A 27,694-nucleotide genomic window follows, 5' to 3' on the forward strand; every position below is an offset into this window, starting at 1 on the left:
GAGTGACGTCACTGGGCTTCTTTATCCCTGCTCATCCCCAAGGTGATCCTCCCCCATGAAGTGTCAGCCACATCAAGTCAGTAGTGATGATGCAAACAGTTAAAACCACAGAGGCGTAACAAAACGCCCTGAAACGATCACGGTACCATGTACATGCGCGTGATGTTATTCTTGCAAACATGAAACAGTTGAGCGTGTTACGTCATCGTTATCGTTTGGCGGTTGTCGTCATCGGAATACTGTTTCGCATATCTCTTCACATTGGGGATCTGTATCCCTTGTATTATACACGGTACTGTAGACGGTATTATACACGGTATAATACAAGGTATTATACACGGTACTATACATTGTGTTATACACGGTATTATACACCGTATTATACATGGCATTATACACGGTACAATACATGGTATTATACATGGTATTATACACGGTATTATACACGGTATTGTACATGGTATTATACATGGTATTATAGACGGTACTATACATGGTACTATACACGGTACTATATATGGTACTATACACGGTACAATACATGGTATTATACATGGTATTATACACAGTACTATACATTGCGTTATACACGGTACTGTACATGGTACTATCCACGGTACTATTCATGGCATTATAGACCGAATTATACACGGTACGATAGACGGTATTACACACGGTATTATACATGGCATTATCCACGGTACTATACATGGCATTATACACGGTACTATACATGGTACTATACACGGTACAATACATTGCATTATACACGGTACTATACGTGACATTATACACGGTGCTGTACATGGCATTATACACTGTATTATACACGGTATTATAGACGGTACTATACATGGTGTTATACACGGTGCTATACATGGCATTATACACGGTACTATACATGGTACTATACACGGTACTAAACATGGCATTATACACGGTGCTATACATGGCATTATACATTGTATTATACACGGTTTTATAGACGGTACTAAACATGGTATTATACACGGTACTATAGATGGGATTATACACAGTGCTATACATGGCATTATACATTGTATTATACACGGTATTATAGACGGTACTATACATGGTACTATACACGGTACAATACCTGGTATTATACACGGTATTATACATGGTATTATACACGGTATTATACATGGTATTATACACGGTACTATATGTGGTATTATACAAGGTGCTATACATGGCATTATACATTGTATTATACACGGTATTATAGACGGTACTATACATGGTACTATACACGGTACAATACATGGTATTATACACGGTATTATACATGGTATTATACACGGTATTATACATGGTATTATACACGGTACTATACATGGTACCATACACGGTACAATACATGCTATTATACATGGTCATTATACACGGTACAATACATGGTATTATACACGGTATTGTAGAAGGTACTATACATGGTACTATACACGGTACAATACATGGTATTATACATGGTATTATAGACAGTACTATACATGGTATTATACACGGTATTATACATGGTATTATACACAGTGCTATACATGACATTATACATTGTATTATACACGGTATTATAGACGGTACTATACATGGTATTTTACACGGTACAATACATGACGTTGTACACGGTACTATACATGGTACTACACACGGTACAATACATGGTACTATACACGGTACAGTGCATGGTATTATACAGGGTATTATACATGGTATTATACACGGTACTATACGTGGTATTACACAGGGTGCTAATCATGGCATTATACATTATATTATACACGGTATTACAGACGGTAGTATAAGTGTCATTATACACGGTATTATACATCGATTATACATTGTATTATACACGGTACTATAGACTATATATGGTGTTATCCACGGTACTATACATGGCGTTAAACACGGTACTATACATGGCATTATACATTGTATTATACACGGTATTATAGACGGTACTAAACATGGTATTATGCACGGTGCTATACATGGCATTATACATTGTATTATACACGGTTTTATAGACGGTACTATACATGGCATTATACACGGTACTATAGATGGGACTATCCACGGTGCTATACATGGCATTATGCATTGTATTATACACGGTATTATAGATGGTACTATACATGGTACTGTACACGGTACAATACATGGTATTATACACGGTATAATACAAGGTATTATACACGGTACTATACACCGTATTATACATGGCATTATACACGGTACTATACATGGTATTATACATGGCATTATACACGGTACTATACATGGTATTATACATGGTATTATACACGGTATTATACACGGTATTGTACATGGTATTATACATGGTACTATAGACGGTACTATACATGGTACTATACACGGTACAATACATGGTATTATACATGGTATTATACACAGTACTATACATTGCGTTATACACGGTACTGTACATGGTACTATACAGGGTACTATTCATGGCATTATAGACCGAATTATACACGGTACGATAGACGGTATTACACACGGTACTATACATGGCATTATCCACTGTACTATACATGGCATTATACACGGTACTATACATGGTACCATACACGGTACTATACATGGAACTATACACGGTACAATATATGGTATTATACATGGCATTATACACGGTACTATACGTGACATTATACACGGTGCTGTACATGGCATTATACACTGTATTATACACGGTATTATAGACGGTACTATACATGGTGTTATACACGGTGCTATACATGGCATTATACACGGTACTATACATGGTACTATACACGGTACTATACATGGCATTATACACGGTGCTATACATGGCATTATACATTGTATTATACACGGTTTTATAGACGGTACTAAACATGGCATTATACACGGTACTATAGATGGGATTATACACAGTGCTATACATGGCATTATACATTGTATTATACACGGTATTATAGATGGGATTATACACAGTGCTATACATGGCATTATACATGGTACTATACACGGTACAATACATGGTATTATACACGGTATTATACATGGTATTATACACGGTACTATATGTGGTATCATACACGGTGCTATACATGGCATTATACATTGTATTATACACGGTATTATAGACGGTACTATACATGGTACCATACACGGTACAATACATGGTATCATACATGGTCATTATACACGGTACAATACATGGTATTGTACACGGTATTGTAGACGGTACTATACATGGTACTATACACGGTACAAGACATGGTATTATACATGGTATTATACATGGTATTATACACAGTGCTATACATGAGATTATACATTGTATTATACATGGTATTATAGACGGTACTATACATGGTATTATACACGGTAGTATACATGACGTTATACACGGTGCTATACATGGCATTATATATTGTATTATACACGGTATTATAGACGGTGCTATACATGGTATTATACACGGTGCTATACATGACATTATATATTGTATTATACACGGTATTATAGACGGTGCTATACATGGTATTATACACGGTGCTATACATGGCATTATATATTGTATTATACACGGTATTATAGACGGTGCTATACATGGTATTATACACGGTGCTATACATGGCATTGTACACGGTACTATACATGGTACTACACACGGTACAATACATGGTACTATACACGGTACAGTGCATGGTATTATACAGGGTATTATACATGGTATTATACATGGTGCTATACGTGGTATTACACAGGGTGCTAATCATGGCATTATAGATTATGTTATACACAGTATTACAGACGGTAGTATAAGTGTCATTATGCGCGGTATTATACATCGATTATACATTGTATTATACACGGTATTATAGACTATATATGGTGTTATCCACGGTACTATACATGGCATTATACACGGTACTATACATGACATTATACATTGTATTATACACGGTATTATAGACGATACTATACATGGTATTATACACGGTAGTATACATGACGTTATACATGGTGCTATACATGGCATTATATATTGTATTATACACGGTTTTATAGACGGTGCTATACATGGTATTATACACGGTGCTATACATGGCATTATACACGGTACTATACATGGTACTATACACGGTGCTATACATGGCATTATACATTGTATTATACACGGTTTTATAGATGGTAGTATACATGGTATTATCCACGGTACTATACAGGGCGTTATACACGGTGCTATACATGGTATTATACATTGTATTATACACCGTGTTATAGACGGTACTATACATGGTTTTATACACGGTACTATACATGGCATTATAGATTGTATTATACACGGTATTATAGACTATATATGGTGTTATCCACGGTACTATACATGGCGTTATACACGGTGCTATACATGGTACTATACACGGTACTATCTATGGCATTATACACGGTACTATTGATGGCATTATAGACCGCATTATACACGGTACTATAGACGGTATTTTACACGGTATTATACATGGTATTATACACGGTACTATACATGGTATTATACACGGTACTATACATGGTATTATACACGGTATTATACATGGCATTATACACGGTACTATACGTAGCGTTATAGACGGTGCTATACATGGCATTATACATCGTATTATACACGGTATTATAAACAGTACTATACATGGTATTATACACGGCATTATACACGGTTTTATACACGGTGCTATACCTGACATTACACACGGTAGAATACATGGCATTATACACTGTACTATATATGATATTATACACGGTACTATAGATGGTGTTATACACGGTACTATACATGGTACTATACACGGTACTCTACATGGTACTATACACGGTATTATACATGGCATTATACACGGTACTATACATGGCATTATACATGGTATTATACACGAATTATACATGATATTATACACGGTACTATAGACGGTATTATACACGGTATTATACAAGGTATGATACACGGTATTATACATGGCAATCAATATGGTGCTATATATGGCGTTATTTATTTGATTTCAGGCCACTTTGACAGTAATATTACGTAGTATCACCTAAATTAATAGACGTTCTTCTCTGCATGTAACTCATATACACTGAAATAAAAAATGCCACATGAACAGGCTAATGATAGTCAGTACAAAGTGCGTGAACCATGTTTAAACTGTTGCCACTTTTTTTTACAAAAGCTGTAGAAATATAAACTTTGTTTAATTTTGAAACGTTCCCTTGATGGATATTCCTGTCATGTCCCCACAGCATGACGTATGTTTAGCCTTGGCGACTATATAGCCATTTACCCACACAGCAGTCACACAGCCCGTCAGTATGTGCAGCGGCAGGAGAGGTCCACTGCTGGGTGTCCTGTTGGGTAAGTACTGGTCAGGGTGAGATCTCAAGTTGGCTCTGCAAGGAGCGTATGTTGGATCAGTCATGTGTTGGTTGTGGTCAGGGTAGCTTGTATGGTGGCTCTGCTTGTAGTCTCTATGGGTCAGTCCCTGTCGTATGTTGCCCTGTCAGGTGTCTCTGGTGGTCAGGTGTGAGTCCTATGCTGGCCCCACCAGTAGACTCAGGTTGTCAGGTTTGATGGGACGTTGACAGTTGCCTAAAAACTGGTGGTCAGGCTTCGCCGTATGTTGCACACTAAGTGGACGGTATCATCCTGTCAGACAACGGTCGTACGCTACACGTATCACTCAAAACATTCACTTAATCGTGGATTCATATAGGGTCATTCGTGCTTATATCTACTGGTATGATGTACTGCCTTGCTTACCGACCCAGCGTATCTCCCACCCACGTCTTCATCTCCATCAAACCCACCAATACACTCAGTCACCTATACTCCACCCACTAAACCTCAAATACTTCAATCATCCATCCAATAATCACACGCCAACACATCCACCCCCACCCCCACCCCCACCCCCACCCCCACCCCCACCCCAATCATTCACAAGACCGTATATCTACTCTCCTACTCTCTCACTCATGCGCTTCGCCACAGGCAAGTTCATCCATCCGTCAATATTCAATTTTCACCATCTAGTTCGCATACACATCTGCATGTTAGCAAACTAGGGTCGTGGAGAAAGCCAGAAATCATTGCTTCAGGCACTTTCCGTGTCTTCGTAATCACATGCCGTGAGATGTTTACCCCGTCTGTTGTAGTGAGCAGTCTTCTTCCCCTTCTCGTCCTCTCGGCGTCAGTCACTACCCCAGCTCCTGACGTGACGCCTTCAGTGACAGGAGTTGAGGTTGATGGCGATGATGATGATGATGGTTTGACTATAAACGATGAGGACAATGAAGACATCACTCTGGTCCCAGGACTTCTCGAGGTTGTTCCCGGCAAGACTACATCCGTGGAGTCCAGGCCAAAGAGAGCCAGTAGAAGACAGAGGTGGAGAAGGGCGAGGAGGTCACGGGGACAAAACAGGAAGTTGGGGCGGAGGGGGAAGAAAAGTTCGGAGGAGAAAGGATCACGAGAAGTGGAGCCTGCGGAAAGGTCACCTAAGGGATCCAGGGAGCTTGGTGGTAGGGGTGCTAGGAGACATGGAGGTGAACGTAGAGGGAGACGTGGTGGGAAAAGCGGTGGGCGGAGTGATGGGGGGAGCAGTGGCGAGAGTGGCGAGGTTTTGCCAGGTCTTGAAACAACAGCAGAGGTAACTACAGACGCAGAAGTAACGACAGAAGTAGAGGCAACGACAGAAGCAGAAGCAACGACAGAAGCAGAAGCAACGAAAGAAGCAGAAGTAACGACAGAAGCAGAAGCAATGACAGAAGCAGAAGTAACGACAGAAGCAGAAGTAACGACAGAAGCAGAAGTAACTACAGAAGCAGAAGCAGAAGCAACGACAGAAGCAGAAGTAAAGACAGAAGCAGAAGTAAGTACAGAAGCAGAAGCAACGACAGAAGCAGAAGTAACGACAGAAGCAGAAGCAACGACAGAAGCAGAAGTAACGACAGAAGCAGAAGCAACGACAGAAGCAGAAGTAACGACAGAAGCAGAAGTAACTACAGAAGCAGAAGTAACGACAGAAGCAGAAGTAACGACAGAAGCAGAAGTAACTACAGAAGCAGTAGCCACAACAGATGCGTTAATGACGACAGAAGCAATAACTACAACAACTTCTTCAACAGTTCCAACGAAGAAACCTAAAGGCAAAAGGAGAGGAAAAAAGGACAGGCGTGGAAAGAAAGGCAAGGGGGGGACGAGCAAAGAGAAGAAGAGGAGAGGGCCCAAGGGTAGACAAAGAAAGAAAACCCCAAAGAAAGGAAGAAGGCACTGACCAGACTGAAACTAGGCGTAGAAGAGACTGAGACCAAACTGAGACCAGGCTCAGACCAGGATTAGGGTGATTCGTCGACAGAGAGTTGCGAACTAAATTACTAAACTAAACCAGATGAACTTGTTTGTTGTTTGAATTGCTGAAGTCGGCTAAGGTAATGTGTCCATGCAAAAGTGGAACCATGGGGACTAGGTGTTCACGAAGTGGACGTTGACTCCCGTGTGATGGTCGATCTGGAGACTAGCAGTCAATACTGGAGGAGGTGGGTGGGTGTAGAAAAGTAGAATTAAAGGAGAAGGACAACACACACCGGAACAGCAGGTGTCTGTGGGTCAGCCGGTTCGAGTGGACGTGGACAGAATGGTGCGTACCTGCAGGGGTCGAGTGGACTTAGCTAGTTATCCGTTCACCCAGCAGAACAATCCCTATCTGTCGTTGTTAGCATTCCTTCACACAGAGTGAGTCACGTGTTTCCGTCACTCAGCAGTGTGTGGGTGATCTTTCCGCCACTTTTATAAACACTCCAGCAATATCACGACAGGATACCACAGAAGACATAAACCAATAAATAAAACAAAGATAGAAATGTGGTCCCTTGGGAGATTATCATCTTGCTAACAGTAGTACTTCACAAGCCATATTGAGCGGTGGTCATGTTTAGGTGACGCTATTAAACAGTGCAATCACTAGACTATTATAGGTCAATGCCTTAGTCACTCCGGCAGACCCACACTTCATGCATATCCTGTTGTATTCATCGTGTCTCAATCCCATGGATTGATATATCGACACGATTAGACTGACTCGCAATCAACGTTCTAGTAAGGCCAGGTGTGACATCACAGATCAATGCGGCATTGATTGCATATGGTCAAAGCACAAATACCCGTTGTAGGCACTGGACTATCGACACCAAACTTAATCCCTAGTCTTACTCGACATCCGCAACAGACACTCACGAGAAAAGCCCACAACAGACACCTACAACATTCACCCACAACAAACAACCACATCAAACACCTACAACAAACACCTAAACAAAACAGCCACGACAGAAGCTACAACAGACACACACAACAAAAAACCTCCAACAGATACCAAAAACAAATACCTGCACCAGACACCCACAACAAATACCCATAACAAACACCTGTAACAGACACCCACAACAAATATCTACATCAGATATCTTCAGCAGACACCTACAACAAACACCTACAACATACACCCACAACAGACACCCACAACAAACACCTACAACATGGACCCATGACAAACATCCATGAGAAACACAAACAACAGGCACCTACAAGAGACACCCACAACAAACACCCATAACAGACCCATTGCAAACACCTACACCCACCCACCTAAAGTACCTACAACAGGCAGCTATAAGAGACAGTCACCCATATCAAATACCTATTACAGACACCGACAACAGACATCCCCAACAAGCAACTATAACAGACACCTAAAGCAGACACCACCAACACACACCTAGAACACCTATGCTCAACAGACACCTACAAAACACACCCGTAACAGAACCAACAAGAAACACCCACAACAGACACCTGCAACAAAAACCTACAACAGACACCCACAAAAACACCTACAACGGGCACCCATGACAAACATTCGCAACAGAAACACAGAACAGACACCTACAACAGACACCCACAACAGACACCCTTGAGATGCACCTATAACAGGCACCTATAACAGACACATGCATGCATGATTTGTCCAGACTACAGACAGATGGCCAGACAAAAACACCAAAGCAACAATCTGAACAGACAGACGGTTATTTAGACCAGACTAGAACACTACAGACAGTACAGACAGACAGAAAGACCAAATTAAGACATTACAGTACAGGCCTCCGACTAACCACGTCCTTTGAGAGGCAATACCTCTTAAGAGGAACAGTTAAAACATGTACTACTGTTCTGTTCACAGAGACACACAGATATTCACATTCACACACTTACACTACCCCACAATCTCTCTCACACACACACTCACACAAGGTCACACACACACACACACACTCACACAAGGTCACACACACACACACACACACACACACACACACTCACTCACTCACTCACACAAGGTCACACACATGTGCACAGAGAAAGACGCAAAGTCTCGTGCGTGCATGCACATACAAACTTTCAGGAAAACGATAACTTATAAATTTGTTAAGTCTGGCTGGCAGACCCATTCAGTTGTCGTTTACTAATACACTTGAACACTGGGTACTTATGCCCACTACGCCCAGAGCCTGCCTTATCCACACGGACATGAAAGGATTAGGACGTAATAACAGTTCCTAGGTATGATTTATCACCAGAAAGGTAGATAACATTCATAAGTAAGGTTGGTTATTGAGTGGACTGATGCCCCAAACCTACATAGATAAGCACGCATCCCATGGCTGTTTGAACAGCAAAAGAGAGTTGTAAATACCTGACATCAAGAAGCGTTTCAGTTTTGTTTGTTTCACGGTTAGTTCTATGAGAACTTCTGTGTACGTCAGCTTAGTTCAACATTAGAACACATTGAAAGGAGGAAACAGAATTAATACCTGGATTACACATGGAGAATATTAGCTTGCAGTTATACTACACCCAATCTGATCGTTTCAGTGCAAGGAGAATCATCTAACACTGAGCTTGTGTAAGATATTTCGGTTTTGAAAGGTACGTTCATCCAGTAATTAAAAATTACAATATTATTTAATATATTTTTCAGTGCTGTCTATTTATTGACACAATGTCATGTCTTTGGTCTGTTCATCCTGTCCTATCCGACCTGACTGGGGTGTGTCCAGAGTGCCTGTCTGATTTCTTCCCGGTTTGTCTGAGGTCTGTTCGGGTGTGTCTGAGATTTGTCAAGCCTGTCTGAGGTCTATCCGGCTTGTCCGTCTGTCCGGCCTGTCTAAGGTCTTTCCTGTCTGCTTGAAGTCTGTCGGCTCTGTTTGAGGTCTGGTCTGTCTGTCCGAGGTTTGTTCGACTTGTCTGAGTCTGTCCGGTCTGTCTGAGATCTGTCCGGCTTGGGTTAGGTCTCTGCGGCATGCCTGAGGTCTGCACGTCTTGTCTGTGGTGTCTACAGCTTGTTTGATGTTTGTCCGGTCTGTCTGGGTCCACCAAGCTCGTCTGAGGTCTGAGTTGCTTTCGGTCTGTCAGAGGTCTGTTCGGATTGTCATAGGTCTCTTCAGTTTGTTTCAGGTCTGTCCGGTCTGTCTGAGGTCTGTCCGGCTTGTTTGAGGTCTGTCCGGTCCGTCTAAGGTCTTTCCAGTCTACCTGAAGTCTGTCCTGCTGGTCTGAGGTCTCTCCGGCTTGTTCGAGGCCTGTCCGTCTTGTCTGGGGTCTGTTCGGCCTGTTTGATGTCTGTCCGGTCTGCCTGAGGTCTCTCCGGCTTGTCTGAGGTCTCTCCAGCTTGTTTGATGTCTGTCCGGCATGTCTGAGGTCTGTCCCGCTTGTTTGATGTCTGTCCGGTCTATCTGAGGTCTGTCCTGCTTGTTTGAGGTCTGTTCGGCCTGTTTGATGTCTTTCCGGTGTGTCTGAGGTCTGTCCGGCCTGTCTCTTACGTTTCGTCTATTTGTCTTGTATGCAAGTGATCTGCAACATGTGTTAGATTGCTTCAATAAATGCTGTAAAACAGAGAGACGTATAAACGTATCCCAAATCATTGTTCTTATATTTGATGGTGCCAAATATATTATACATACTGTTTCAAAATTGGAAACCACACTATAAAGAACGTGCCAAACAAATAATACATTCACTTAAATAAAATAAGAATCTAGCTGAGAAGGCAACCAAAACTATGCATTTGCTTCAAGCAAAGGTAGATTACCCGATCTGTCTTGTCATTGTCAGTTACTGTTAATTAAGAAATACAGTTCGTTCTACCACCATATATAGTGTAATAAAGCACACTTTCGTCCTCAACTATTATCTTTAAAGCACGAGGACGCTTGCGGCCAGGGTGTAAATAGAAAAGTGCACATTATACAAAAAGTACACACTACCGTCTGATAAAGTATTGTCGGCGCCTTTGATCTTTTACCGAAGCATGTTAGAATACAAACACGCTTGCGTCTGAGTGCTTTAACGATGTCATAGTTCAGGGCAAAAGTGTGCTTTATTACACTATACATGGAGGTAGAACGAACTGTATTTCTTAATTCGATTGCTTGGTTGCCCCTGTTCTTCTTTAAGGTGTACTAAGGGGTTCTTGTAATAATTTGTCGGTAGAATATATTCATTTACGATTTGTAAAGAAACTCACTCATCAAGCTAAAGCACACGCTCATTCATGGATTATGGGGAATTAAAGAGATATCAACTGTAAACTGAAATTATGTCACAAATTCTGCTCTTTTGGGGAAAACGTATTTCAGGAAAGGCTCCTAAGTTTTTTATCATTAGTTTATAAATTCCTCAATAATGATACAACACGTAACCCAGCTGATTATATATGGACTACCTGCTTCAGGAAATTTTCAACAAAACTGGAATGAGTTACATTTGGGCTTAACAGGCAGGTCCTAATGGAAATAGTATTAAACACGTCGACCATATCATTCATGCACCCTGACTGCACGTGCAGGTTAGGCTGCCCAAGCATATTTGACAAACAAATGAAGCTAAACCACACAATAAAGCCAACAAGTCCGAACTAAAGAGGATCGCCTCCAGCGACACTTGGGTGTATAGGCATTACCTTCTTCTAAACTGGTGTAACACTTCAGGCACTAAGGAGTATTTGTGGACGAGTTATTCATGTTTGAAAATACAATATTTTCGCAACAGATTTCTGGCCTATGCGCGTGTTGGGGGTAATAGTATAGCTTTTGCAATTTTAAAGAGGTGAAGTTTCTTACAGCCCGTCAGTTTTCCACAATGCAGATCCGTTACACATGTCTGTGATGTTTCAGGGTTATTCAGATTAGTTACACTGAGTGAGTATGGTTTTACGCCGCTTTTAGCAAACATTGCAGCAATATTACTTCAGGGAATACCAGAATACCAGAACACCAGACTTCACACATGACACCCCGGTGGGGAATGGATCCCCGGGGTTACGACTCAAGGCCTTTATCACTAGGCTACCTCACCGTGCCAGATTCCCTAGAAAACGCTGTATGTAACATAAAGCTATATTGTAAAATATATTAAACGTCACTGCTTGCCTCGAAGGGAAGAAAATGGCACAACGTATTTATTCCTAAACTAGACTGGCACATCTGTGACACTATAAACCACAATTAAACCGATACTCTTGACATGTTGTTTCCATGGAAACGCTCCACACATGCCTGATAGAAACAACTCCAGGTTTTGTTGTTAGTGATGAGATGTATTGTATGGCATAATTAACAGACATTGGATATCTGTACTGAATGTCCGTTGTTGGCATCGATTCCCGCTGGTCAACAAGAGCTCAAGTGTCACATTTAGTGAGGACCTTTACAAGACACACTCTGATGCCAAAACAACTATGTATACTGATCAAATTGCAACTTTTGTATGTTAACATATCTGTTTATGCTCATTTATTGGCTATCGCTCCATATTACAGCCTTAGGTCATCTAAAGATATGCAGATAAACGTCAATGTAGATTTCTGTCTTTCACGAACAATGTTAGAATCAGAAGCGTGCCTCTTCATGTGTGAATCCATTTCTCACAATCAAAGTTTCAGATATACAGAAGAAACTACCTCAGAATACATAGGAGTTTATCGTATACTTGAATCGTAAGACAGACTTGTTACATATCTCACACGTTACTGAGGAATGTAAATGAGAGTTAAACCGAGCCACATCAGTATCTGTTTAAACTGATATTAGAGCAAACGTAGGTTTAGAACTGGGCTGAACTTAATATGTGACAGCTATTTGTTATTGAAAAATGCCATCATTTAAATATTCCGGTCAAACTACCTTCCTTTTCTATTTTTTTACATGACATGGGTACACGTACATACTTAGATGTTCGAGACCCAGATGTCCTTATGATGTCATAAGGTCAGATAAGGTAGTTCTAACATCTAGGACCCGTATATCCGGATGGTGTTTAGGACGTACCCATGCAGGTAAGAGAGTGATGAAAACCCGTGTGCACACGAGCTACAATGGCCAGAAAAAAAACATTGCGAGTCAAACTGAACTAGAATATACATTTTGTAAATATTGCTGGTTTGGTCTGGTGTTCTCTGAACCTGGTATTGAAGGACCTGGCCTTCTTTGCGTCTGGTATTGACGTTCATAGTGTTCTTCAAATCTTGTGTTGAAAGGTATGGTGTTCTTTGAGGCAGGCGTTGGGGGGTATGGTGTTCTTTGAGGTTGGTGTTGAAGGGTTAGATGTTTCCACTGATGTATGTATCGTCACAATTGTAGAGGATCTGGTATACGCATGCTATCGGTATACCCATTCTCTTGATATACACATCCTCTTGCTATAAACATCCTGCTGGATCAGTACACTTGTATCTGCACAACCAATTACATCACTCCTATTGCTTCAGGAAGCCACGTGTTTTGCCGAGGAAGTCACGTGTGGAAGCGATGACTGATATTGGTCCGTGAAACCACGTGTTTTGCCGAAGGAGTCACGTGTTAAAGTGATGACTACTGCTGTTCCGTGAAGCCACGACCTGTTTTGCAAGGAAAGCCACGTGTCAGAGATTCTGCGCATACGTCATTAATTTTCTACAGAGCAGCATCTGATATTCTATTGATCATTCTGGAGTCGAACTCCTGTCTGATTTGGCAATGAATCAACACCTGGACCACGCCACCGTTTTACATTACCTCTTTACCGACCAGACGTATTATCTTTAAGATTATTAGTAAACATTATAAACATGTAAACGAAGCCGTTTGACGTGAATTGAGGTTATTATAAATACTGTCAGATTAGAGAGTGGGTAAAACGATATAATGTCAATAGCCATAAACACGAAGTTTCTACACCACAGCCTACGAAAGACTCTAAGTGGTGCGGCTCAGCTCTACCGGGGCACGTGGTGTGTTTGTGTGTGTATTATAAGGATCAGATAATGAAATTGACCGGCTACATGTGGACAGGTTTACTGCAGGAGCAATTATCCTGGAATGTATTTCAGTTGAAAATGTTCTAGGTGTCAGGTTGTCACCAGTTGTTTTTTTTCTGTCTATTTTGTGTAGCCAGATAGGTTGGGGGTGCACGTGGGCAAGTGGTAATACCTTCAGGACGGTCGGTGTCTGTGGAAACAGTGAAGTGCTTGCACGGACTTCACACAGATAGTTTCCAGCAGGTCTGTAGCTGCGGCGAATAAGATCCAGGACATGTTGTTTGCCAAACTAGTCCATTCAAACAGTATTTCCCCATCACGTGGTAAGACGTTACACGTAGTGTATGAAGGTATGTAGATCTACCTGCTAGAATACACAGACCCAACGCAGACAGGTAAGGGACGTTACGCTCTTCCCAAACAAATAAATGTAGGTGTCATTCTCTGTAGATTTCAAATGATTTTGAAACAGTTAGTCTTAAGAATTTCTACTGAGTACACTGAATACACTGACTCACAAAAGGTAAGGATTTACGGACTGACAACTTTATTGCAATAAACTGTGTTCCTCTTCATCATGGAGGCTAGCTGGAATCCTTACCCTGCTTGTGACGCAAACGAAGCCACCCGTGACGATAAAACAGTGATCAATTATAATTAAGATATGACGACTGCTTTCGCCACCAAGCTGACGACATGAGGCGCATGTTCCTGTTGAGACATTAAGGAGCACCCGTTTCCAAATACATGCGACCATGACGATCACACCGCGGTCAGGTGTGTTCAGACGGCTTTCTGTGACAATTTGTGAGCCGTGATGCTGTTTGATGATAACATTATGTTTATGCTATAATGCTGAGAAAGGATTGTGGTAATGTTGTGTTCGTGACAGTGTTGCGTTCGTGACAGTGTTGTATTCGTGACAGTGTTGTTCATGTAATAACAGAGTCTCTGTGATAACGTTCCTGTAATGCCATCAAAGTTTCTGATGGTGTTCCATGCTGTTAAATGTATGGTGATGCTGAGTGTGTGATGGTGCTAACTTTGTGGTGGTGCCTAGTGTGTGGTGATGTTACGTGTGTGATGGCGCTGAGGGTGTTAAGGTGCTTGGTGTGTGATGGTGTTGAGTGTGAGATTGTGTTTAGTTTGATAGAGAAAATGATAAGTGTGATTGTGTTGAGTGTGTGAATGTGCTGCATGTGGGGTGGTGCTAAATGTGTGGTGGTGTGTGATAGTACTGAGTGTGTGATGATACTGAGTATGTGGTGGTGTGCTGAGTGTGTGATAGTACCGAGTGTGTGATGATACTGTGCGTGTGGTGGTATGCTGAGTGTGTGGTGGTGTGCTGAGTGTGTGGTGGTGTGCTGAGTGTGTGATGATGCTGAATGTCTGATAGTATTGAGTGTGTTATGGTGCTGTGTGTGTGACGATGCTGAATGTGTGGTGGTGTGCTGAGTGTGTGATAGTACTAACTGTGTGATGATGCTGAGTGTATGCTGGTGTGCTGAGTGTGTGATGATGCTGAATGTGTTGTGGTGTGCTGAGTGTGTGATGGTGCTGAATGTGTGGTGGTTTGCTGAGTGTGTGATAGTACTGAGTGCGTAATGATGCTGTGTGTGTGGTGGTGTGCTGTGTGTGTAATAGCCAAATGCAAATTGATATTGCATTCTTAAACCTAAAATTAGAGGGCATTTTAAGAAGATGCGATCCTGGACATCTTTTTCCTCCACAGTATTCACATAAATGAGGGCTGTACGATAAGTACAACCAATGAACGTGATCGTCATAACCAACCACTGATATTAATCGACCTTCTTTTAAAGTGTCCATGATGTCGGACGCAAGTACTTGAAGCAAATAGGTTTGGTACTTTCGGGTGGATGTTGGTGCTTAAGTCGTTCACACATGCGCCTTGCACGGGATGCTTGTTAACAATACTTGTCTTTGTTCCAGTAGTTACTAACATGCATATGTCATGATCACCTCCTTGTGAAGGGCATACACACATTGTTGTTATTGAATGTTTACATAGTAGCACGTAATCAGCATGAAATCATGGCTCCTTTATTTCAGTCTGGGGTTTAACTTAACTACTTCCGGTTTGCAAACAACAAGCAAGCCATTTTGCATTAAAGCTTATCGAGGATAATTCACATTTTGGAGTGGCTCATTTTACTTGATATTTTAAAAGTGGATAATGGAGGATGGGGGTAGCATGTCGCTTGTACCAGTTTTGGGTAATTTTGCCGGGACCCGGCGTGAGTACTTGATAAATCGTCATCACTGCCTGATTTCAACATAACGTCCATTACCTGTCCTATTTGTGAAGATGGAGGTCATGTCACTTTCAGATACGTGTGGGTCAATATTGTATATGTGCTCTGACCATAGTAGCGATACGCATGCGCGTGAATGTGAAACCTTTAAATTCTATTATCTATGCTATCTATTAGTATTGTCAAATCGCTGCTCTGTTACAGCTAGCTATATACTACTGCTATATTGAGGAACTACGAAATTCTATTGTTCTCTCTAGCTACTGGGCAAGCTAATAGTACAACTCGTGACGAACAGTCACCTAACGCGACCAAACCTGTACACACTGACAGATTTGACAGTGTCCAACTCGGTCAAGAGCAAGTGGTCTGCCGCTCGTGAAAAACATGCTTCACGGTGACCTGCTAAGCATGGTGCGTTTGCGCGATCCGTCGATATGTTTGGTCTCCAGACCACTGGGGTGTAATGTCACAATGAGGTTAGTACATACATTGTATATGCATTTATGGTATTGCATACAGTGTGTTTCTTAAAGAAGTGTTATATTAATGCTTCGGTGTCTAAATACATGCGTCTATTGCTCTCCAACCATCAGTTCAGTTGGTTGGATGTGTACGTCAAGTGTACTTTAACTAAATTATATCATTTAATATCAATTAGCTATTTACATTAAAAAAGGCACATGCAGTTGGTAACTATTGGCCTAATCCTATTTAGTCTAAATTATAACTTAGCATATGGTGTGAATGTATAATCGTGTGAATGTGGCATGAAATAGTGGGGGTAGATGTTCCTGCTTTTATTAGAACTTATTTTATATAACACTATTAGTATTAGCAAGGTTGTAATTGAACTTTTCGTAGACTGATCCATGATGATAATCCGTGAAAGCTGTGATGCACTCATTGCCACACAGTGGTAAGTGTACTTTTTATAGCATATTATATGCATTGAATTATTTGCATTATCTCCACGTATTGTTGTAATGAATATGTATAAATAAATATGCATAAATAGTTTCATACTGCCATTTATATATTTACAGAGTGTGTACACGCATGGGTGAGAAGCTGTCCTGACCCAGTAGACTAGCTATTGGTAACTGAGTAATTGCATCAGTGCAGGGATACACTTAACAGAGAGGGTTTGCTATATTACATTTGTAAACAATAAAGCTGACAACTACTGACAACTATATACAAGTACTTAAAACTGAAACTCATAAACTATGAACTAATGATGATTAAAGCATGACTTGACCATATCTAGTTCATTGATCCGACTTCCACTGAAAAACGTTGAAAGAATGTATTTTGCTTTGCGTTCTCATGTTGTTCAGTGCAACTACAACATCAGTTTTCCCTTAGATATGACATACGGGCAGCTTGACGAGTCATTCCAAACACCCGGCGAGACGTTTATTGTAAAATTGCTACCAGATACTCCTGGCTTCCTACGGACCAAAACATTTTTATTCAGCTTGTAGAATATCCATACAACGTTCACTTCAAGCTTGAATCAAGTATTTGAACGTACCGCTATGTACAGGGAGTGACTTCTTTACAATCATTAAAAACACCCAAACAGCCTTTTCTGCGAATATTCCTTGCTCCTCGTCTGTATCGACAACCCACAGACACTGCCACCCTGTACACAAGGACTGTTGGCAACAAGGAGATGTACACTCCCTATACTGTTCTATGACATGACGAACTTTAGCAATCATTCCCGGCTCTACGCCCACGAATACAGACTGCGTGGTGTAAAAGAGAGAAAAGGACATAAAGAAGGTTGTTAACTGGGTTACCAGGCTGACGTTGATATTTTGTCAACATTATGCATCCAGTTGTGCTCTGTGTCTGCTACAAGTCAGTCTACCTAGCTACCCTCACCTGACTACCATCACCTGACAAATATGTAGCATCAATATAACTTTTGTTCTCTGTACGTGTATACAGGATGTACGGATCAATATGATAAATGTAGATATTTGACATTGATCACGGTTGTCTCTTATTGACAGAAAGAGAAGAACAATAACAAACAACGTTAATGACTCTGGGCTCAAACTGTCTTCAGGTTATCCACACAGATACATCCGCAATATAAGTAGCCATGTTGTTTTATCTTACCTCACTCATAAATGTTGTTTTCTGATTGCCTAAGCGTCTTTCTATTATTTTCAGTGTGCCCCACTTACAAGCGAGGCACATTTCAATGCACCCAGCTGCCAAAAGCAACTCATTCGGTACTTCGTGGCATAACGGTACTGCGTGGCGTATCTCGAATAACATTGAATCACGCATGGTGCGCGGAAATTACCGATCGATGGGAGGGAGATAACTCTAAATCAGTTTTTTCTTGTGTCGTCTGCAATATCTAGAGATAGTTACGAAAAGATTTGTCTCGCGTTACAACAAATACATTTTGAGAAATGTTCAAATGAAGTCCTTGTGAATGTTAACAAGTGGAATTGCACCGCGGCGACTTTACCACGACAAGATCTGCGGGAAAAACAGTAAGTTGCAACATTGGCTGAAGTGTACGATCCGATACCCATGCTTTAAATAGTTCAAAAGTAACTGCGAGGAGTTCGGCAACATAAATACGTTGCTCACTGGTCCCTCGAGGCCCATGGGCTGGTGTACCCGCGATGTTTGTTATGTTCCCTGAGACCGAGTTTACACCAACCCATGCCCCCCTCGACACAAGTGAACAAATAGGAACATAACCCAGCCGCCCATCACCCTACTACCTTCATCCTCAAAGCAGACCCCTAACCAAGCCCTTAATGGAGCGTTGATGGACATATGACTCTCTTGATTGGCAGTTGGGGGAACATACAAGGAACGGGAACACCATATTTGTGTATCGATTTTCTTGCGGTTACTATATGTGTCGTATCACCGATTCCATGGTGGCCACTATATGTGTCATATCACCTATTCTATGGTGGTTACTATATGTGTCATGTCACCTTTTCCCTAGTGGTTACTTTATGTGTCATCTCACGTTTGTCTGATAATTACTATATGTGTCATGCCACTTTTGTCTGATGGTTACTATATGTGTCACGTCACGTTTGTGTGGTGGTTACTATATGTGTCATGTCACCTTTTCCCTGGTAATCAATGTATGTGTCATGCCACCTTTATCTGGTGGTTACTTTATGTGTCATGCCACCGTTGTCTGATCTTTACTATATCTCTCATGTGACCTTTGTCTTGTAGCTAGTATATGTACCATGTCATGTTTTTTTGGTGGTTGCTATATTTGAGATGTCATTTTTGCTGGTAGTTGCGATATGTGTCACGTCACCTATCTCTGGTGGATACTGTATGTGTCATGTCATGTTTGTCCGGGGGTTACCATATGGGTCAAGTGACCTTTGTCTTGTGGCTACTATATGTTCCGTGTCACGTTTTCTCTGGTGGTTGCTATATTTGTTACGCCAATTTTATCCGGTGCTTACTATATGTGTCATGTCACGTTTTGTGGTGGTTTCTCTGGTGGTTGCTCTTTGTACAATGTCACCTTTGTGTTGATTTTACCATACATGCCATCTGACGCTTGTCTTGTGGTCACTATATGTGTCATGTCACCTTTGTCAGATGGTTACTATATTAAGTCATGTCACCTTTGTCTGGTTTTTACTATATGTGTCATGTCACCTTTGTCAGATGGTTACTATATTAAGTCATGTCACCTTTGTCTGGTTTTTACTATATTAAGTCATGTCACTTTTTTCTGGTTGTTGATATATGCGCCGTGTCAGATGTGTCTTGTGGTTACCACACATGTCATGTCACGTTTGTCTGATGGTTACTATATGTATCATGTCACCTTTTCGCTGGTGGTTAAGTTATGTGTCTTGTCACTTTTGTCTGGTGGTTACATAATGTGTCATGTCACCTCTGTCGTGTGTTTACTATGTGTGCCCTGTCACCTTTTTTGTGGTGGTTGCTATATGTGTCATGTGACCTTTGCCTTGTGGGTGGTTACTATATGTGCCCTGTCACCTTTTCTGTGGTGGTTACTGCATGTGTCATTTGACCTTTGTCGTGTGTTTACTATGTGTGCCTTGTCACCTTTTATCTATGGTTGCGTCATGTGACCTTTGTGTTGTGGTTGGTTACTATATGCCATGTCACCTTTTTCTTGGAGGTTGCTACATATGTCATGTGATCTTTGTTTTGGGGATTACTATTTGTGTCATGGCATTTTTGTGATTGGTAGCAATATATGGCATGACACATTTTTCCGGTAGTTACCATCTGTGTCATGAGACCTTTTTCTGGTCGTTATTATATGTGACATGCCACCTTAATTAGGTGGTTACTAGACGTGCCATGTCACCTTTGTCTGGGAGTAACTGTGTGTGTCATGTCATCTTTGTCTGGGAGTAACTGTATGTGTCATATCGCCATTGCCTGGTGGGTACTATATGTGTCATATAAGTTTTGTCTGGTGGCAACTATATGTGTGATACCACCTTTGTCTGGGGTAACTAAATTCGTCATGTCACCCTTCTCTGGTTGTTACTACATGTGTCATAGCTCTTCTGTCTGTGGTAGCTATACGTGGCTTAGTAACCTTTTGTGGTGCCATGTCACCTTCTTTTGTCAATCGGTCACTAAATGTGTCATGACACCTGTGTTTGTGGTAAGTATATACCTCATGACACCTTGGACTGTTTTAGAGGCACGTTGGACACTGACTCGCTCGATTAGGCACATAGTTTCCTCTTCAAATATTACTTAGCATCACAGTAGGCTTCCTCAGTCCCAGGGTCTATCTGAGATTACTTAGCATCACAGTAGGCTACCTCAGTCCAAGGGTCTATCTGAGATTACTTAGCATAACAGTAGGCTTCCTCAGTCCAAGGGTCTATCTAAGATTACTTAGCATCACAGCAGGCTTCCTCACTCCAAGGGTCTATCTGAGATTACTTAGCATCACAGTAAGAATCCTTGGTCCAAGGGTCTATCTGAGATTACTTAGCATCACGGCAGGCTTCCTCAGTCCAAGGGTTTATCTCAAATATGACATGAATCTGGTGCCTTTGTAGTCACTATTTTGGCGGGGGTTGTCAATAGCAACGTGCAGCTGCTACAGACATGTGCAATGCAAACACCGCTTTGCTCGTCACTAGATGGGTAAATGTGAAATACGGCCTATTGTTCATTGTCTACAGGCTCTCTGTGCAGCCATGTGTCTGGCACTGAACGGTCAGTCTCGGCCACTGTAGGATTAAGCAGCGGATAAGAGGCGTAGAATTAGACAGGTTAATATCAAGAGATACCGTTTCATATCTGGATCAATGTCCATCTGTACTGAGGCCGGTTTAATATAATGGCAGGAAGGAAAGTACGTATTTGGCAGATCTCATTACAGCAAACAAAAACACATTAAACTTTCCGGTCCAGCAGTCCTCCATGTTAGTCCTGCAACTTTTCCCCTATGACATTATTAGTAAACATGATGTGTGTGTGTATTCACACTTGCTATTCCATTGTGTGGCCTTGTCAACCAGGACATTTGTTGGAGTTCTAATCGGCTTATGATCAATACCTTTTGTTGAGCACATGATCACAGTATGGGCTTACTGATCGTATTCCCAAAACTACGAGCAGGCATTAGGAGTAAATAAAACATTAGATCATAAATAAAACAGGTCATCGTTCTGTATGATAGACAAATCAGTAAAGCTGGCTTTTGTGCTACATCTCTCGTGTGTCCGTCCATCAATAATATATACTTCTGGCGGTGCACAGGGACTGCATGCTATATTCTGTGAGTAACGCTGTCTGTCCCCATTACCATGCATCAATCATATATCGTGCCCACCTGTGACCGAGTGTAAAAACTTTGGAGTCAGTTGTGTGTGCAGACTCTTTCAGTGTTGTCACAACCATTTAAAGAACGCGGGAATCCGTTGATATATGACCAGTTGCAGGTACAGTAACATGCAGCAAACCTGGACACAGTACTGAGACTATGTGTCTTAAATCACCAATCCGTTAACGGGTACCTTGTAAGGACGAGAAAGAGGCAATGCACCTAGTGGCTACAAGAGGTTTACACTCCCAGGGGAGTTGAGATTGACATCCAATGATCGAAGGGAAACAATTACCAGCGTGCTGACTGTGTGCTAGTTGCGTGGATATGTGCGCTATATAATATCCTATCCTAATCCCCCCAAAATATGCTGAACAGAAATGTCGAACATTTCTATAAAGATCCTGATCCCTGTCACATGATGTGTGTTTCCTTCACAGCTCGTATGAGGTCTGAAATGCATGTTGTTTCATTCAGAGCATGCAGTCCTAGACAGTGTTATGGTTAACTAAGATAAAGGTGATATTGCAACAGTTATAAAGTTTGTAAATTCCCTGATTGAAATTTAGCGCGTCATTTGACTTGTCGACGTTGATTTAGCCCTCGAAGTACAGGGCCAAAAGAGCGTTTTCTGCATCCAAGTTCAGCTCCTCGCAAACGAATACGAATTGTTTCCGCATACACTGTCCCAAAACGAAGCCTTGCAATTTCATCTATACGTTTCCTGGCAGAGCATATTTACTTCCTGGACGTATCATAGATATGTATTCCCAGGGTAATACGTGTGCTCGTTTACTTCTAGGTTATAACGGATGCATTTTGTTCCACGCTGTAACGTGCGTGTTCTCTTCCACCATATACCGTCTATACCTACTTCCAGCGTATAACGTATGTGTGTTCTTTCAGCATATACATTGTTCCCAGAAATTATTGAGAAAATCTTTGTTTTTTTTTCTAATGATGCTAAGATTGGAAAAAGGGCTTTCACTATGCACTAAGCATACTAAATAAAGGAGACAACTCTTGAAGGCTTAGAAGGCAGCTCATTACGCCAAGAGTTATCTCCCTTGTCTGAGCAGACGGCTTCCTGTGTTGACATGGCAGAATTTACAGCAAGAGAGAAAAGAAAGCTCATTCTAGATGATTTTGAAAGGGGTGAGGCTGATGCTAAAGTGTTAGCTTGTAGACATGGTATTCCTCTGTCTACAGTATACAGAACTTTGAAGAATATTCAAACAGGAACCAGGATAGAGCACAAAGCAGGGGCAGGTCGGCCTAGAAAATTCAGTGTTGTGGATCGCCGAAGACTTGGGCAGATTGTGAGTAGGGGCAAATTGAAAAGTGTTGAGAACATCAGAAATGAAATGATTAGCAGAGGAAGTCCTCAGGTATGCAATGAAACAGTTAGGCAGGAATTACAGAGACTTAATTGGGTGAAAAAACGTGGCATTCCCTCGCCGTTGATGAAAGATGCACAAAAGGAAAAACGTTTAAACTGGGGTCGGGCTCATGAAAATCAAGACTGGGATAATGTTTTCTTTTCGGATGAAAGTTCTGTTTGGCTTTTCCCTAATTGTGTGAAAATTTGGACCAAAGATACTGTCAAACCTATCTACCAGCGACCAAAACATAGCCCGAAGTTTCACATGTGGGGTGGCATATCGGCTCGCGGAGTGACGCCATTGTGTGTTTTCACGGGAAACTTGACAAAAGAAAGATACGTTGACATTCTAAATGGTCACCTTCTTCCGTCAGCACAAACATTGTATGAAGATGATTGGATTTTCCAGCATGATAATGACCCAAAACACATTGTGCGCTACACAAAACAGTGGTTGTCGGGTGAAAATGTTCAAGTTTTAGACTGGTCCAGTTACAGCCCAGACCTAAACCCAATTGAGAATGTGTGGGGAGTCATGAAGGACAGAATAAACCAAAAGGGACTGAGAAATATTGAAGATATGAAGGCCGAGGTGGTCCAATATTGGGATACCCTGTCACACGATTACCTACAAACTTTGATGGGTAGTGTGCCTAGGCGTATTCAGGCATGCATTGCTGAGTGAGGAGGTCTAACAAAGTACTAAAACAAGACTGAGACTGTAAAAGGATGATGTTTTAACATATTTATGTAAGTAAAACGCCAGAAGTTAATAAACGTAATGAGTTACATGACGCAACATGATTCTCAATAATTTCTGGGAATACTATAACATGTACATTTACTTACAAGGTATATAGTGTATATTTACTAATTCAAGGGTATAACATGTATATATAATTCCAGAGTATAACACGTATCATTACCACCACGATATGCCTTGTATATTTACCACTTCCATGGTATACCGTATATATTTTCTACTTCCACCATATACCGCGGATATGTACTTCCATGTCATAACGTGTATATTTACTACTTTCACGGTAAAACGTGAATCACTACTTCCAGGGTAGAATGTGTATATTTACTTTCAGTGTATAACATATATATTTATTTCCAGGGTATAATGCGTATATTTACTTTCAGGTGCAATGTAGGAGACGCTTCATGGAGGTTCAGGGTATTGAAAGAAAACAAGCTGACAAGTTCCCGTATTCTGGAATCAGAGTGCTTGGAGCTGTCCAAACCGGAATTGGTGTATCATGTGCTTTGCTTGGTGGTCTTGACCTGGTCTTGACGTTGACATCTCAAGACGCCGAGCGTCAAACGGCCAGTGCTGTTGCAGCTTCGTTGACGGTGTATGAGACTCTGGTGGCGTTAACGATAGCTGCATGTCCCCTGTGGTGCGGAATGTGGGTGAGTCGACCGGAGCCACAGTTGTATAGGGAATGGGGTTTTTAAGACGCACTGAAAAAGCAATGATAAAATATAGAAAAAATGAAAAATACAGTACACTTTTGTGTCTTGATCAACATCCACCTATCAAAACCTGTACCATCACAACCCACCCTGAGTTTCCAGGGTATAATTATAATATCCGCACAGCAAGGTGACAGAGGCAGAAGCTGGAATGTCAGTACAGGTGAATTAAATTGACCATCCACAAATAGATGCATAGTGAACAGGGTAATTGTTACGAGAGTATGTTTTCTGTAATTTTTGTTATTATTGACTAAGGGATATTTATTAGTGGGTCACAATGTTTAGAGTTTTGAGTGATCGTTATTATAGGTCACATTTCGCATCACGGTAGTAGTGTTTTAGCGGCACGTCTTTAAGATAGTGTTTCAGTGTCCCTTTGTTGTGTTTTGACTGTTATACACGAGCCCGATCGCGAAGCTTGATACTTCGATGGGATGCTCAAGAATCAGTGAATGTGCATATATAAGGCTTGCTGTTGTGTTAACGACACACACGCAGACAATGCTGGAGTTGTGTCATCATTGGGCCTATCTATATCTGTCTCCCTCTTCGTCAAGCCTGACCTACATTCAAGATCGCTTGTAAAATATTCAGTAGAAATGTTTCTCACTCTCAAACCAAGACTTTGGTGAGCTGATATTATATTTGTGATCCATTACTTTAGGTATGATTCAGCTGCAAATTACTAGAAACCTCTATTGTGAATCTTTGTATCTTGCTCTTGTCAGCTCAATACATAATATTGAATATTTTACACCTGTCAGTGATATATTTTGCTGGTTCTGAGGGGTTTCTTATACCTTCTGTCACGGCAAATTATTAACCGCAACAAAATGCATAAGCAGCAATGACTGAGTCTGCAAAATCAGACTTCTATGAAGATGCTGTTAATACAGCTACTGGACAGAAGGGAGTGATTAGAACTGCTAACAGATTGTAGATTAACGGAACTATCTTGTTCTCTCATCTCACAGATCTATTGATGAACTGGCTAATTGGCTTTTTTCAGTGACAAGATCAACATCATACGCCAATCCTTCAAAGATCACCTTGACACCGCTCATGTTCCAATAACCACCGACTCCCTTCCTTTGCCCACATTTACATCTGTGACGGAAATGTCCAGACTTGTCTCCAAATGTCCAGAGAAATCATGTTTGCTTGACCTATTACCAACGTGTCTGTTGAAACAAACCATTCCTATGTTGAAATTTATCATCAACAGTTTACTAATCAAATGTGTAATGTCTGATCAACTGAAGACAGCAATATTGCCTCATCCCTCACAAAGAAGATATTGACCATGAATTGTTTAAAAACTACAGACCAATATTCAGTTTGACATTCAGCTTTAAGCTGATTGAGCACATTGTTGCTTCTCCATTCAGAGACCATACAAGCAGAAACAGCTTCTATGAAGGGTGCTAATCTGCCCACTGATCCTTCCACAGCACGGAAACTGCGTTGCTGAAGATGATCTAAGAGGAATAGGTACCGATGGAGCAGCTGCTTTTAACACTATCGACCATTCTGTGTTCCTATGTACCCTTGAAAACAGGTTCAGTGTCAAAGTATTGCATTAAGGTACCTTGTCTCCCACTTAACAGACCGAAGGCAGGTGGGTGTTATCTAAGGTGAAATTTAGAAGCAACGTACTTCAAGTTTGGAGTGTCTCAGAGCTCCGTCATAGGCCCCCGTCTTTGCATATGTTACACGTCTCCCCTCGTTGATATTGTGGGGTCCCAACTTATGTATGTACCTCTGTGCTGATGACATGCAAGTCTCCTTATACTTTAAGCCGTCTGACGCATCTTAACCAAGTTAAAGGATAAAGCAAGGTCTATGGATAGTCAGATTCTTTATGGTAAAGGGTGCGACTTTTTGGCGTAGGTACTAACGCCGTTGTCAAGCAAGCGATACACCAATTTCAAACAAGGAGAATATATTTTTCTGGACTGAGGTTTTATGTTCGTTAATTCGTAAAGGGAGCGGGCAGGATGTTCCACCAATATAAGAGTCTCCACATCCACACCGGATCTGATAGACTACTCCCGAAGGGTCATGCCTTGTAGCGGACAGTCTTCTGTTGTCGAGCAAATGTTCTAGGCTCTTTGCGTGAGGTGGAAATGATGCTTTTCTTAACCTGTAGAGGGTGGTAGGAGGTAAAGTGCAGAGGTTGGTCGGTTTGTGTGGGCTTCCTGTAGACATTGGTGGAGAGCTTGTTGTCTTCCTTCTTTACCAGGAAGGAACGGGAGCTTGTTCTTAGATTCTTCTTCCATTGTTAACTGTATACGGG

General features: G+C 41.3%; 1 protein-coding gene across 2 annotated transcripts in view; it reads left to right on the forward strand.

Moving 5' to 3' along the window:
- The first annotated feature begins 5,362 nt into the window (after nt 1-5,362).
- The window catches only part of LOC137277181 (uncharacterized), a 36,236-nt gene continuing 13,904 nt past the window's right edge, over nt 5,363-27,694 (forward strand). The window contains exons 1-2 of one of the 2 annotated variants that reach the window (XM_067808942.1): nt 5,363-5,422; nt 25,063-25,332. In XM_067808942.1, coding sequence (XP_067665043.1) covers nt 25,084-25,332 — 249 coding nt within the window. In that variant the 5' untranslated portion in view covers nt 5,363-5,422; nt 25,063-25,083. Of the gene's footprint in view, nt 5,423-14,754; nt 14,813-25,062; nt 25,333-27,694 lie in introns of those variants that run through there. The other variant, XM_067808889.1, reaches the window with a different exon arrangement.

This window comes from Haliotis asinina, chromosome 1 (assembly GCF_037392515.1).
Source record: "Haliotis asinina isolate JCU_RB_2024 chromosome 1, JCU_Hal_asi_v2, whole genome shotgun sequence".
In the NCBI taxonomy this organism is placed as follows: Eukaryota; Metazoa; Mollusca; class Gastropoda; order Lepetellida; family Haliotidae; genus Haliotis; species Haliotis asinina.